Source organism: Lontra canadensis, unplaced genomic scaffold, assembly GCF_010015895.1.
Source record: "Lontra canadensis isolate GAN:19392208 unplaced genomic scaffold, GSC_riverotter_1.0 scaffold9, whole genome shotgun sequence".
Lineage (NCBI taxonomy): Eukaryota > Metazoa > Chordata > Mammalia > Carnivora > Mustelidae > Lontra > Lontra canadensis.
In genome coordinates this window covers 39,415,965-39,430,142 of record NW_022631003.1, presented here as the reverse complement: position 1 = coordinate 39,430,142, position 14,178 = coordinate 39,415,965, and the positions used below count along the sequence as shown (strand labels likewise).

The window sequence follows — 14,178 nt, the reverse complement described above, 5'->3', positions numbered from 1 at the left end:
CAAAAAACTTGCCAAATAACGTTTAAGATTTCTTTGTGGTTCTTCTGGTCTTCAGCTGAAATTGTGTGGCCAGGTTCAAGTTGCTTAGACCAGTATCTCCCAGTATCTCCTCCCCCTTTTATGTGGTTGTTACTCATTTGATATACCATTCAGTTCATTTATTCTCTTTGTATTTAATTTTAAGGTACCTACCTTCACTGGTTATTGGTTTCATGTTGTTTTTTTGAATAATAACATATAACATGATTCTAAAAGTAGAAACATATAGAAAGGATACTTAAAGAGGTCACTCCCTTCCCTATCCATTCTCCCTTGTTCCTCCAATCTCCAATAGGTAACCAATTTCATTAATTTCTGGTTTACTGTGTTTCCTTTTATAAAGGTAAGCAGGTAAATGTACACTTTCTTATTTTGCTTTCATTTTGCATAAAGATAGTATACTGTATATTAGAGGTTCTCAAATGGAGGTGATTTTGTCCTGTAGGGAGCGATATCTAGAGACTTTTTATTGGGGGAGGGGTCACTACTATAGTAGACACTATTAGCATCTGGTGGGTGGAGACCAGATATGCTGCTACACATCTACAGTATGTAAGATGGTCCACAACTGCAAAGGAATACTGGTTCCATACATCCATAATGCAGTTCAGAAACCCTGCTATACATCTACTTCTGCACTTCGCTTTCCAACTTAGAAGTATATTATGGAAAATCACTCTACAGAGAACATCCACATCCTGTTTTACAGATCCATAGTGTCGGTGCTGTCGTTTATTCAGTCTCCTTTTTATGGACACTTAGATTGTTTTCAGTATTTTGCGATTATAGATAATGCTGCAATGGATCTTATGCACTCCTATTGTTATTTTTGGAAGTACATCTTTAAAATAAATTGCAAGAGGGTCAGAGGCCAAAATATTTGATGCTTTGCAAAATCCCCCCCAAAAGGTTGTACATTTTTGCATTTTCACGAATGTATGAGAGTACTGGTTTCTCTATATTTGCTAGCTGAATTATCAGGTTTTTGAACTTTTACCAATTTGAAAAGTGAGAAACTCAGTGTAGTTTTATTAAAGATTTTTATTTATTTATTTGACAGAGAGAGACACAGCGAGAGAGGGAACACAAGCAGGAGGAGTGGGAGAGGGAGAAGCAGGCTTCCCGCTGAGCAGGGAGCCAGATATGGGGCTCGATCCCAGGACCCTGGGATCATGACCTGAGCTGAAGGCAGATGCTTAACAACTGAGCCACCCAGGCGCCCCTCAGTGTAGTTTTAATTTGCATTCATTTTATTATTAATGACATCTTAATTATTTATTTTTTAAAGTGTTTATTTATTTATTTATCCTAGAGCAAAAGAGAGAGCAAGTGTAAACATGGTCCCACACACAAGTTGGGGGGAAGGGCAGAGAGGGAGGGAGAAAGACAAGCAGACTCCGCCCTGAGCCCAGAGCCTGATGCTAGTGAATCCCACCGCCCATGAGATCATGACCTGAGCTGAAACCAAGGGTCCCTGCTCAACCTACTGAGCCACCCAGGTGCCCCATTAATGGTGTTTTCAAAAGGTTTTGCTTGTTCACATCCCTGGATCAAAACCTCAAATTTTATATTTAAACCAAATAATTTTAGATGAAATGCAGAAGCAATGTTTATAAAATACAGTGAAACAAGGTAGGTATTTCTGCACTGAAAATATACAACTTTTTCCTCATGGCTATGTCTCAATGAATTTTTACGTTAACATATCAGACTGTAATCCTGTCATGCCTGAGAGAGAAATACTCATCACCAGGTAATAAATGTAACCCTAGACATATGATATTTAAAGTCTCCTCTGGAGTTTTCAGACCATGAGGTCTGAGTAAACGAAGATGCCTTTGTACTAGGATTCCTTGTGTGCTTGGTATTTTATAGGCCATACATGTCTCTTGGAAGTCTTCGCGATCAAGTCATCTATCCTGATTCCGTGGATGACATGCATGATAAAGGCTATACAGACCATGATCTGGAATGCATTCTACACAATGTCCACCTCTATCACATAGTTCAAAGAGAAGGAGGTAAAGTATACCACTTTTAAAATGCATTTGTTTCAAAAAAATAAACTTGGGTAAATAGTCTATGGTTTAATGTGAACATATGCTACTATTAGAACATAAATACAGAAGACAGACTTTATAGCATTTATTGCTTTTCCATTACTGACATCCTCTTTTCTGCTTGGATTATATTTCCTGCAGCACACTAGGCTTTTTATTGTCTGCTACTAGCATTTGAAAACAGTTTTTCCTTCATATTTGAGTATACAATTGTCCCTGAGGCCACCATCAGTCTACATGTATGTAAAGTCTGTGGCAGAAATATTATCCTGTCAAGTCCCAGCTTATATTAAGTTTAATAATTTGAGAAGTAGATATCACAGAATTACTTTCTTATTTTCATTTTTTTTAAGGATTTTATTTATTTATTTGACAGACAGAGATCACAAGTAGGCAGAGAGGCAGGCAGAGAGAGAGGGGGAGACAGGCTTCCCGCTGAGCAGAGAGCCCGATGGAGGGCTTGATCCCAGGACCCTGGGATCATGACCTGAGCTGAAGGCAGAGGCTTTAACCCACTGAGCCACCCAGGTGCCCCTACTTTTTAATTTTCAGATCCATAGTCTTACCAACACGTTTTTTTTTTCCTCTTTCAAGTAGCACATAGAGAATCAGATAAAATACAGACTTCTATAGTATGTGATTTATGCATAAGACATTTTTGAAAAAGTAGAATTAACACTTACACATATGAACTTAAAAAAGAATTACTTTCTAATAGTCAAATCATTTTTTAGATTAATGTTTGCTTAAATTCAATTGATTAACATATATTATTGGTTTCAGAGGTAGAGGTCGGTAATTCATCAGTCTTATATAACACCCAGTGCTCATTATATCACGTGCCCTCCTTAAAGTTCATCATGAAGTTACCCCATCCCCCAGCACCCCTCCCCTCTGGCAATCCTCAGTTTGTTTCCTATGATTAAGCAACTAATAAGACTCTCCGAAGAGTCCCACAACTATAGGGTCAATTAATGTTTTTTTTTTTAAGATTTTATTTATTTACTTGAGAGAGAGGAAGAGAGTGAGAGAGAGCATGAGAGGAGAGAGGGTCAGAGGGAGAAGCAGACTCCCCACTGAACAGGGAGCCCAATGTGGGACTTGATGCCAGGACTCCAGGATCATGACCTGAGCCGAAGGCAGTCACTTAACCAACTGGGCCATCCAGGCTCCCGGTCAATTAATCTTTGACAACACAAGAAACCATATTCAATGGAAACAAGACAGTCACTCCAAAATGGTGTTGGGAAAACTGGATGGCAACATGCAAAAGAATGAAACTGAATCACTTTCTTACACCATACACAAAAATAAATTCAAAATGGATTAAAGACCTATATGTGAGACCTGAAACCATAAAAATCCTAGAAGAGAACATAGGCAATAACCTCTTTGACATCAACCTTAGCAACATGTTTTCTAGATATGTCTTCTGAGGCAAGGGAAATAAAAGCAAAAATAAACTACTGGACTACATTAAAATAAAAAGCTTTTCAGGCAGAAGACATGAACAGATATTTCTCAAAAAAAAGATATCAGATGACCAAGAGACATATAAAAACATGTTCATCATCACTTACCATCAGGGAAATGCAAATCAGAACCACCAGGAAGTATCACCTCATACCTCCCAGAATGGCTAAAATCAACACAAGAAACAATCATTGGTGAGGGTGTGGAGAGGAAGAAACCCTCTTGCACTGTTGGTGGGAATCCAAACCAGTGCAGCCACTCTGGAAAACAGTATGGAGTTTCCTCAAAAAGTTAAAAATAGAGCTACCCTGTGACCCAGCAATCACACTACTGGATATTTACCCAAAGAATAAAAAAACACCAACGCGAAAAGATACGTGCATCACTATGTTTATAGCAGCATTATTTATTTATAATAGCCAAGATATGCCCGGTTCCCAAAGTGTGCATCTATTGATGAATGGATAAAGAAGAGGTGGTCTGTGTACAGACATATAATGGAATGTTATTCAGCCATAAAAAGGAATGAAGTCTTGCCAATTGCAGTGACATGGACAGAGCTAGAGAGTATTATGCTAAGCAAAATAAGTCAGAGAAAGACAAATACTGTATGATTTCACTCATATGTGGAATTTAGGAAACAAAACAAGTGAGCAAAGGGGAAAAAGAGAGAGAGAAACCAAGCAACAGACTCTTTATTATAGAGAACAAACTGATGGTTACCATAGGGGAGGGGCATGGGAGGTTGGATTCAGGAGTGCATTTGTGATGAGCACCAGGTGTTGTATGGAAGTGTTGAATCACTATATTGTACACCTGAAACCAATATTACACTGTATGTTAACTGGAATTAAAAACTTTTTTAAAAAGACTCTTTGTAGAGCATTTAGAATAATGGCACATAGTAAATGCACACAAATTAGTAACTAATGGTAAAATTACTACTCATAATATTAATACTATGATATTTTGTCTTTTTGTGGTGGTACTTGATAGTTTATATGGAAATTTGATATATATTATTTCATTTGATTCTTATAATCAGAAATGAGGCAGACAAGAGACATTATTCTGTTTATTTTTGTGACATTTCTAAACATGAGTCACAAATACTGAAAATATGGAAAGCAGATTGTCTTTTTTTTTTCACACGGTCCTCTCCTTCCCAGTTTTAAAACACCAGGGCAGAATAAATGCTGCATGTTAATCTCGAGGAAATTATCTTGGGTAAATTTGAAATCCAATCACCTAAATAGAAATTTATAATAAACATGGACCATTATATTCTTTTAGAAATCATCAAGAAGTTTAAGAACTTTTTAAAAGAATGTTCCAACCTTAATAATGTAATGGTAATTGGCTTATTGAGTGCTCACCTTGCAGAACACATTAAGCAATGTACATTGTCATCTTAGTTAACATTTATAACTGTCTCATGATATGGGTTTTAATAACCCCTTTCACAGGTGAAATTCAGAAGTTTAGAAACTTCCACAGGGGCTCACTATTGTTATGACAGGGATTCAAATACAAATCTCACTTGAAAGTCAGTGTTCTATACTAGGCCATGCCACTGTGCTATGCTATCTTCTAGCTTCTTAGACACTAATAGGAACTGTTATATCCTTGCACATAAAAACAAAAACAAGGGGACTACTCTTTACTCAATCATGTTTTTAAGCAAAGCTTGAAAGCACCTAAATTTGAAATGACATCACTTACTTTAGAAGAAGCCTGCTGAAGTTCTATTTAAACTAGCTAATAGTTTGCTTAGAGAAATGCTTTGCTTTAAAGGTGGAATTAGAAACTACGTTTGATTCCATGCTAAAGGTTACAAAATAGACAAGAGTAAAAGTGTTAACAAATGTTAATATGAACTAGAGCAATACCTACATCTCAAGGAAGCAGGAAAACTGTTTTCTTTGCTGGCCTCAGCTCACTAAATCAGCATCAGAGGTGAAATTATAACTCAGATTTTTGATTTATATGTTCTATGATCAAGCAACATTGCCTACTAAAACTTTTGGGTTGAGTGGAACAGAGGACATGATTTATTTAAATATGTAAAGCTAAAGTTTCCTTTGACCCAAATACTTTTCTCTTGTGCTTTCTCAGTTGGCAGGAAAAAAAAAAAATTAAGCCCGGACTATTTCTCCACTGTGTAGCAATCTGAACTTATTTTTCAAATCCTTGCTTGTGTTTCATAAATGCTATAAAATTCAGTTATACAGAGAAATTGTATTTCAACAGTTTTCACTAGAAGCAAGAACTTTATTTAAATCAGATGACATTTTGAGAACTTTTTCCTAATATAAAATTGTAAGGATATGTTTTTAAATGAACAGAAAATTCCTGGAAGTTTACCCAAAAAAAAAAAAAAAGAACAGTGGTACCCACTGGGGAGTATTATTAGGAAATAGGGAAAATCTTTTCAACCTACTGCACAAAAACAACAAAGACTCTACACTTCCTATTTTCTTTCCCTTTGTCCAAGTTCATTTAGAAAGTTTAATAAAGGTGAAAATTCAGCTGATGGATAAAGAGGAGGGCAAAGAGCCTGAATTTTTTCCAAATGGGAGAACTAAGCCTTGAATACTTGGGATTTGGAATTGTTGTATTGAATGTATGTGTCAAGTTTTGGCAGTCCTTTTGCTCTCTGAATATCAGACATTGCCTACTCTGCTTTATTTTCTGATATTCTCACAGATAATATTTGATATGGCCATCTCTCTCATAGGCCCCCCCCCAAAAAAGATAAGCCATAAAAATAATAAAAAAAAATCAAATTTTTAAATATTATAAAAATGTGTAACTTAGAAAATAAAAGTCTCATAATTCCATTCCTGGAGGGGTTTGTGGGGTGTGTGTGTGTGTGTTTATAGAAATGTAATCATAATTTATATAAATGTATATGCATGTATATATCTATACATACTCATATAAAGTACCAGGCACATGGAAGCCATTTAAGTTAGTTTCTCTCTTACTCTTTGTAGACTTTGCAATAGGCCTGTGTAAATTGTTGGTCTTTTCTCCTACCACCCTCCAAAATAAGCATAGGTATACCAACTTTTTAGAGATATTCAGAAACAAATTTTAAAAGTATCTGTATTTTGTATCTTAGAACATGTTTTATCAGCATAAGGAATTATTAACATTAAAAAATATGAAATCTGGAGGTGCCTGAGTGGCTCAGTTGTTAAACGTCCGCCTTCTGCTCCAGTCATGATCCCAGGATCCTGGGATCCAGCCCTGCATCTGGCTCCCTGCTGAGCGGGAAAGCCTGCTTTTCCTCTCTCACTCTCCCTGCTTTTGTGCCCTCTCTCACTATCTCTATCTCTGTCAAATGAATAAATAAAATCTTTTTTAAATTTTTAAAAAATAAGAAATCGATACCAAAATGCTTATAAATGAGGCTCTCGAGTATCGAAGCATATGTTCTATAAAATACCAGGTCCTTTGGTGTTAATAATTTAAACTTGCCAGGAATCAATTGTCCAGGGTAAAATATATGTTATATGTACACATACACATGTGTGTATGTATGTATATGTATATGTAATATATGTTAAAATATATGTTATATATTTTTAAGGATGGGATGCTGTTATGGACTGGAAAGATGTTCTGTCTGGAGGGGAAAAGCAAAGAATGGGCATGGCTCGCATGTTTTATCATAGGTAAGTATGCCATTATTTAACATAAATAAAAAAATCTTTGGACAGTATTCAATGTCCTCACCTTTAGTTTAAAATTATCTTCCTGGGGGATGGAGGGATGGACAAAATGAATGAAAGAGAGTGGGAGATACAGGCTTCCAGTTATGGAATGAATAAATTGCAGAAAAAAGGCATAGCATGAGGAATATAGTCAATGACATTGTAATAGTGTTGTCTGGGGACAGACACAGCTACATTTATGTGAACATCGCCTAATGCGTAAACTTGTCCAATTACTATGTGCTATACCTGAAACTATACAACTGTGTGTCAACTATACTCAAATAAAATGGAAAGAAAGGAAAAAAGGAAAAACTAATGCTTTAGAATTTACAGGTTCAATATTCTTATTATTTTATTTCATGTGTTGGAAATCTCCCAGTACTTTTTCCTATTTTTTAAGTTGAGTAATGTTGGATGACAGAATTAAATTCACATATATCCTATGTTTGAAAGGATTATTACTAATTTTAAAATGTGATGAATATGTAACTACTGTTATACTGGGGTGAACACAGTAGGTAGGCATTCAATACTACTTCTGAATTAAATTATTAAATTCAAGCTAAATTAACTTTTCTAGCACTCAGTAGTCTATTAAGCTCCTCCTTAAAAATCAGACACTTACCTAACGCAAAAAGGAACCAGCCAGCACAGGTCTTAATAGACTCAGAAAAAGAGAGATACAGGAAATAATTTTTCCCGATAAAACTTCTCTCTGCAACCAGCTTCATAGCCTTTTGAGGCTCAAGGATACCAAACACAAGAAGCTGGTAAGAAATATTAAAGCTATTCTGAAATATTCTTATTTGTCCTATTCTTCTCTGAAAAAAGATCTCTCTGTCTCTGTCTGTCTCTTTCTGTTAATCTTGGGCCTCTGGCAATGAGAGTCAGAGTTGTATGCAAAGCAGGAGGCAGACAAGAAATACATTACTCAGTTTTAATAAACCATTTTGGGAAAAAAAGAACTAGAGTTATGTATATGAATGCCTAAATGGCACAGTTTATGGCTGCACACTGGGGCAGATGTGACACTCTGAAGGAGTTACAATAGAAGCAGAAATACTTTTATAGTGAACTTTAATAAAAGATAATGATAAAAGGAGCCATAGATGTGTGTGTGTGTGTGTGTGTGTGTGTGTGTGTGTGTATGTCAAGGAAGCCTCATTAAATACTTAGCAGCTAGTTAGCCCTCACTTAGCAATCAGTTGGCTATCGGTTCTTTAAAATAACCTTTTATTATGGAAAAAACATCAAAACTCCATCAAAGAAAAAATTGTAAGTTGAATCCCACGTGCCCACCACACTGATTCACCAAGTGTAGCATTTTACCACACTTAATATTCCTATATTTTCTTGATGCCACAGTTTTTAGGAAAAAAAATGCCATGATATTTGGGATTTGCTTTAAAATGCTTCAGAATTTAAAAAAAAAAATAGAAAAGTTAAGTCTTACGTAATAGCTACCATTATATAGCTATTCATAGCTAATAAAACTGATAAAAATTGAAGTCATCTAATACCAGGCTCATATTCAAAGTTTCACTAGTTGTCTCAAAAATATTTTCGTAGTTGATTTGTTCAAACATATTGAATCTTGTTGTTACATCTTTTAATCATTTTCAAACTAAAGTCTCTGCTACTCTGTGCCCCACCACCACCACCACTCACCCACCAATCTTATATGTCATTGACTTGCTGAAGAAATAGGATTAGAGATAGAGAACAGAGGGTTGATAGAGGGAAATGAATGGGAGATGAGCTAGATGGGTGATGGGAATCATCACTTGTTATGATGAACTGAATGTTGTATGTAAATGGTGAATCACTGAATTCTACTCCTGAAACCAATATTGCACTCTGTGTTAACAAAGAATTTAAATTAAAAAAAAAAAAGATATAAGAAAAAAAAAGAAATAGAGTTAGTTGTACCATAAGAAGTGCTCATTCTAGATCCTCTGATTATTTCCTTATGGAATCTTTTACCTCTTTCTTTAATCTCCAATTTTTCTTGTAAACTAGAAATTAGAGCTAAAAGCATAATTATTTTTTAGTTTAGACTTTTTAAAATAATATATTTATCTTTGAAAAAGGAACATATTTAAATAATTTTATTAAAATATAATTATACATTCATTTCATAAAGGTAGAAAATTTATATAAGTAAAAAAACTATTATCTCATTACCTATGTTAAATAATAAAAATTCAGGTAAATTTTACAGAAAAAATTGGCTTTATTGAACAATTTATGAATAAGACAGCAGCTCATCTAGCAAGTAGAAAGGAGCTCCAAAGGGATACCGAAAGGGAATAGTTTTTAAAAGCAGGGTAAGGAAGTTATGAACAAATTCACCTCCTATGGGGAGTCTAAAGGGTCTTATTAGGTTGATTACCTCACCAATGTTGACCAAGAAAATCTAGACTGACCAGTTCAGATTACATTCCTGGGGAAGGTTGAACCAGCAATCAGGTTAGATAGTAAGCCCCAGTTTGGTGACATGGACCTAGCACAAGTGACTCTATTTTGGGCCTGTACGTGTCTGGCTGGACTTTTTTTTAATGAGAAAATATATTGTGTTAATAACATGGTGTTTTGGAATTTAAGAAACAAAACAGATGAACAGGGGAAGGGAAGGAAAAATAAAATAAGATAAAAAAACAGAGAGAGAGGCAAACCATAAGAGACTCTCAACTATAGAGAACAAACTGAGGTTTGCTAGAGGGGATGTGGGGGGAGGGGAATGCGTGATGGGCATTTTGGAGGGCATTTGATGGAATGAGCACTTTGTATTCTGTACAACTGATGTAACACTAAGTTCTACCCCAAAACTAATAATACACTATATGTTAACTAGATTGAATTTAAATAAAAAATCTAAAGAAAAAGAAAAAAAAACATTGTATTTATAATAATGTGCATAGTTAGCTCAAAAACATAGCAAGCTAATTTGCATCGACATGGATGGAGCTAGAGAGTATTATGCTAAGCAAAATAAGTCAGTCAGAGAAAGACAAGTACCATATGATTTCACTCATGTGGAATTTAAGAAACAAAACACTGGGTGCTGGGCATTAAGGAGGGCACATGGTGTGATGAGCACTGGGTGTTATATGCAGCTGATCGGTAACTGAACTCTACATCTGAAACTATCGATGTACTATACGTTGACTAATTAAATTTAAATAATAATAATAAAAGAAACAAAACAGATGATCAAAGGGAAAAGAAGAGAAAGAGGCAAACCAAGAAACAGACTCTTAACTCCAGAAAACAAAGTGATGGTTACCAGAGGAGTTGGGTGGGGGGATGGGTGAAATAGGTGAAGGGGATTAAGAAGAGCATTTATTGTGATGAGCAACGGGAGTTGTATGTGTTGAATCACTACATTGAATACCTGAAACTAATATCATACTATAGGTTACCTAACTAGAATTTAAATAAAAACTTAAAAAAAAGAATATGGCGAGCTAAAAAATTACAAACCAAAATTTGCTACCTCGGAATTTTTAGTGCAATGTATGTTAGAATGCCCCTTTCTTAGATGATGTGGTGAGATTCAAAAGTAAACTTTACTCTTTGACATTTATGACCAGCTGTTACCCACTATCACCCTGAATCTGTTTGAGCCTTGTCCATAAATATTCAGTAATATGATCACCAGCATAGTTGGTGAAATATAATATGATGGGATATAAAATGTGACCATAATTTCCCACTGTGTCGGTGTGTTAATAAAATAAACCCTGTAACAAAGAGCAAGAGGCATTAATCTCAACCCAAAGAGATTTTTAAGTACTTGTAACTATAAATAAATAGTTGATACTTGGTATTTAAAATATTTTGGGGGACGCCTGGGCGGCTCAGTTGGTTAGGCAGCTGCCTTCGGCTCAGGTCATGATCCCAGCGTCCTGGGATCGAGTCCCTCATCAGGCTCCTTGCTCGGCGGGGAGCCTGCTTCTCCCTCTGCCTCTGCCTGCCACTCTGTCTGCCTGTGCTCGCTCTCTCTCCCTCTCTCTTTGACAAATAAATACAATCTTTAAAAAAAAAAAATTTTTTTTGGATACAATGTGAGACTAAATGAACATCAAGTTTCAAGCATACCAATAGAAAGAAAATTTAGTGACCTATGGAAAGATCCATGAAGATGAGCAAGTTGTTGAAAAGCAGAATCTGTTGAGGAAAAACAAAATGAAATAGAAATTTTAAACCCAGTGAGAGAAAAGTAAAATAAGGAGGAACTGCCTTTCCTCATCCTCAAAGGATTAACAAGAAGATTTGAATTGCAGTATGAAAGACCTAAGCTAGCTAAAATGGAGAATTTTGGCAGGGATTATTAAGTGTCATAGTAGTACACTCTTTTTGAGAGGATTTTAATTTTAATGTTTAAAGAATGGTCAGAAAAGTTCTGTCCTAAGAGGAATAGATTAGGTCCTTCACAAAGATCCCTCTTCTGATGTGACACCAAAAGAAAAAGAAAGGAAAATCAGAGAAACAATATCCTCTAGTGTTTTATTTAGTTATATCCGCCCAGATTCCAGCTATTGCTTAATTTAAGTACAAACACAGACACACGCGTGTGCACACACACACCTGTTCTGCCAAGAAAACAAAACAAAACTATGGAATCTATCTTGCATCTGCTAGCCTAAGGATTACCATGACCACTGAGTGTAAGATATATACTTTATTTCTAATTCTAAGATGGCATCTCTTCTCTGTTTAGTTCAAAGCACTCTGAAAAATGACACAGTATAAAAAATAACTAAATTGCTAAAAAGAGATTTACACAGAAAAGGAAATATTTATCCCAAATTGTTCTCTTTTATTCTTCCTTTCTTCTCCCTTTTTTCTACTTAAAAAAATTATACACCAAACCGTAACCAAGTCTGAGACAAAGAAATAGTGCTTAATACTTAAACAGAACAGTAACCAAAAGCCAACCAGCACAACTCTTTCTGTTGATACTAGGGGGACTCTCCAGTGGTCTTTCAGTTCTTTGCATGGAGAGCTCACTTTTGACTAAAAGTGTCTTTTGACTCACTTTTGACTAAAAGTGACTGTTGACTAAAGTCAAAGGGGGTGTTAAAACTACCTTGACTCCTGCGTTTACTCACCTTGACTATCTTCCCTGGAATAGGTAACAGGATCCTATTAGTAAACAAATCCAGCTTATAAAAACAATTTAAAGTGCTAAATAAGTATGCTGAAGGAGAAATTATTACTGGCTTTAATGTTTACCTTCTCATTGTCATTTATTTTTAAAGATCAGAATATCTTCATGGAGAAAATTGTCCTGGTAAATACTTGATACTGATTTTCAACTCTGAAATAAATACTGAATGACAGTGCATGAGTTGACCTTTGGTCCCATTAACAAAGCTAGTCATGTTGCTGAGTACCAAATATGTACCTAAAGTCCAGATAGGCTTGAAGGAAGACAGGGAAAGGAAAAAAGAAAGATAAGAGCAAGGGGGGCTGAGAGGAAAGGAAGAAAATAAACAGAAGAAAGTGGTAGCAAATGTTAGGTGCCTCTGACTGTAGTAGATAGTCATTTCCAAAGTAAAAATCAAGCTAAAAAAAACTTACTGAGTATAATCAGAAAAATATTTACTGATTTTTTTTTCCCTTAAGAATTTGATTGCAGGGGCGCCTGGGTGGCTCAGTGGGTTAGGCCTCTGCCTTCAGCTCAGGTCGTGATCTCAGGGTCCTGGGATCCAGCCACGCATCAGGCTCTCTGCTCAGCGGGGAGCCTGCTTCCCTCTCTCTCTGTCTGCTTCTCTGCCTACTTGTGATTTCTCTCTCTGTCAAATAAATAAATAAAATCTTTAAAAAAAAAAAAAGAATTTGATTGCAAAGCAGGGTCTCAGTGTTACCAGGTTAAATGCCTACTCTGTATTTGTCGGATTAGGCATACCATTTTTGCAGAATCCTGTAGCAGTGTAATTCCATTAATCATGCTCTGGTACTTACAAGGTTGGTAAAGTTATCTTCTCAATAAATCTTTGCTAACAGGGCTTTTGGCCTGTTTGATAATTAGCTACTGTAATGTATTTTTCATGCAATTAGTCAGAACCTGTCACCAGGAATGAACTTGCCTTCTGTGGGAAATTGCACTCAGTGACCTGCCTCATCTTTCTTATGTCTCACACCCATGATTCACTCATATGCATAACAATAAAGCCTATTGTATAGTGAACAGGCATCCAGAAATCTATTTAAAATTAAAGAATGTAATATTCTAATCCAAAGAGGGAAGATGACTACTCTTTTGCTTTATCATTTATCACCTTTAATAATGTCATACACTCTTTCGCTCCTTTAAAGTTAACATTGCAGGGTACCTGGCTGGCTCACTTGGTAGAGGATGTGACTCCTGATCTTGGGGGTTGTGAGTTCGAGCCCCTATGTTGGGTAAGCCCCCATGTTGGGTATAGAGCGTACTTAAAAAAATAAATTAATGAAGTTAATGTCCATGTAAAGATTTATAATTCAAATAGGAAAATCATTCATTTATTTGTGTTTATTTTTTTTGAGACCAAAATATGCATTGCTGGATGAATGTACCAGTGCTGTCAGCATTGATGTCGAAGGAAAGATATTTCAGGCTGCAAAAGGCGCTGGGATTTCCTTACTATCTATAACACACAGGCCTTCTCTGTGGTGAGTGTTCCCAATGTTAATTTGCAATAGATGGTTTTTCTTTATATTTCTCAGAGAATAACTCTGCCTAAACTTTCACTATAGAGCATAGACTATTTCACTTATTTTCTACCTATATTTCTGTTAAATTGCTCACTGGTAGTGTAGATACCCTAAAACCTAAGATTGTAAGATTAATGTGCTATTTGAAAATGGTTATCACATTCCAATAATTCTGAAAATAA

The 14,178-nt window shown here is 35.7% G+C and overlaps 1 protein-coding gene across 1 annotated transcript in view; it reads left to right on the top strand.

Annotated features, from left to right (window-relative positions):
* Nucleotides 1-14,178, top strand: part of ABCD2 (ATP binding cassette subfamily D member 2) — a 69,278-nt gene that overhangs the window by 46,131 nt on the left and 8,969 nt on the right. Inside the window, exons 8-10 of the mRNA XM_032855358.1 lie at nucleotides 1,915-2,060; nucleotides 7,168-7,252; nucleotides 13,829-13,954. Coding sequence (XP_032711249.1) covers nucleotides 1,915-2,060; nucleotides 7,168-7,252; nucleotides 13,829-13,954 — 357 coding nt within the window. The remainder of the gene's footprint in view (nucleotides 1-1,914; nucleotides 2,061-7,167; nucleotides 7,253-13,828; nucleotides 13,955-14,178) is intronic.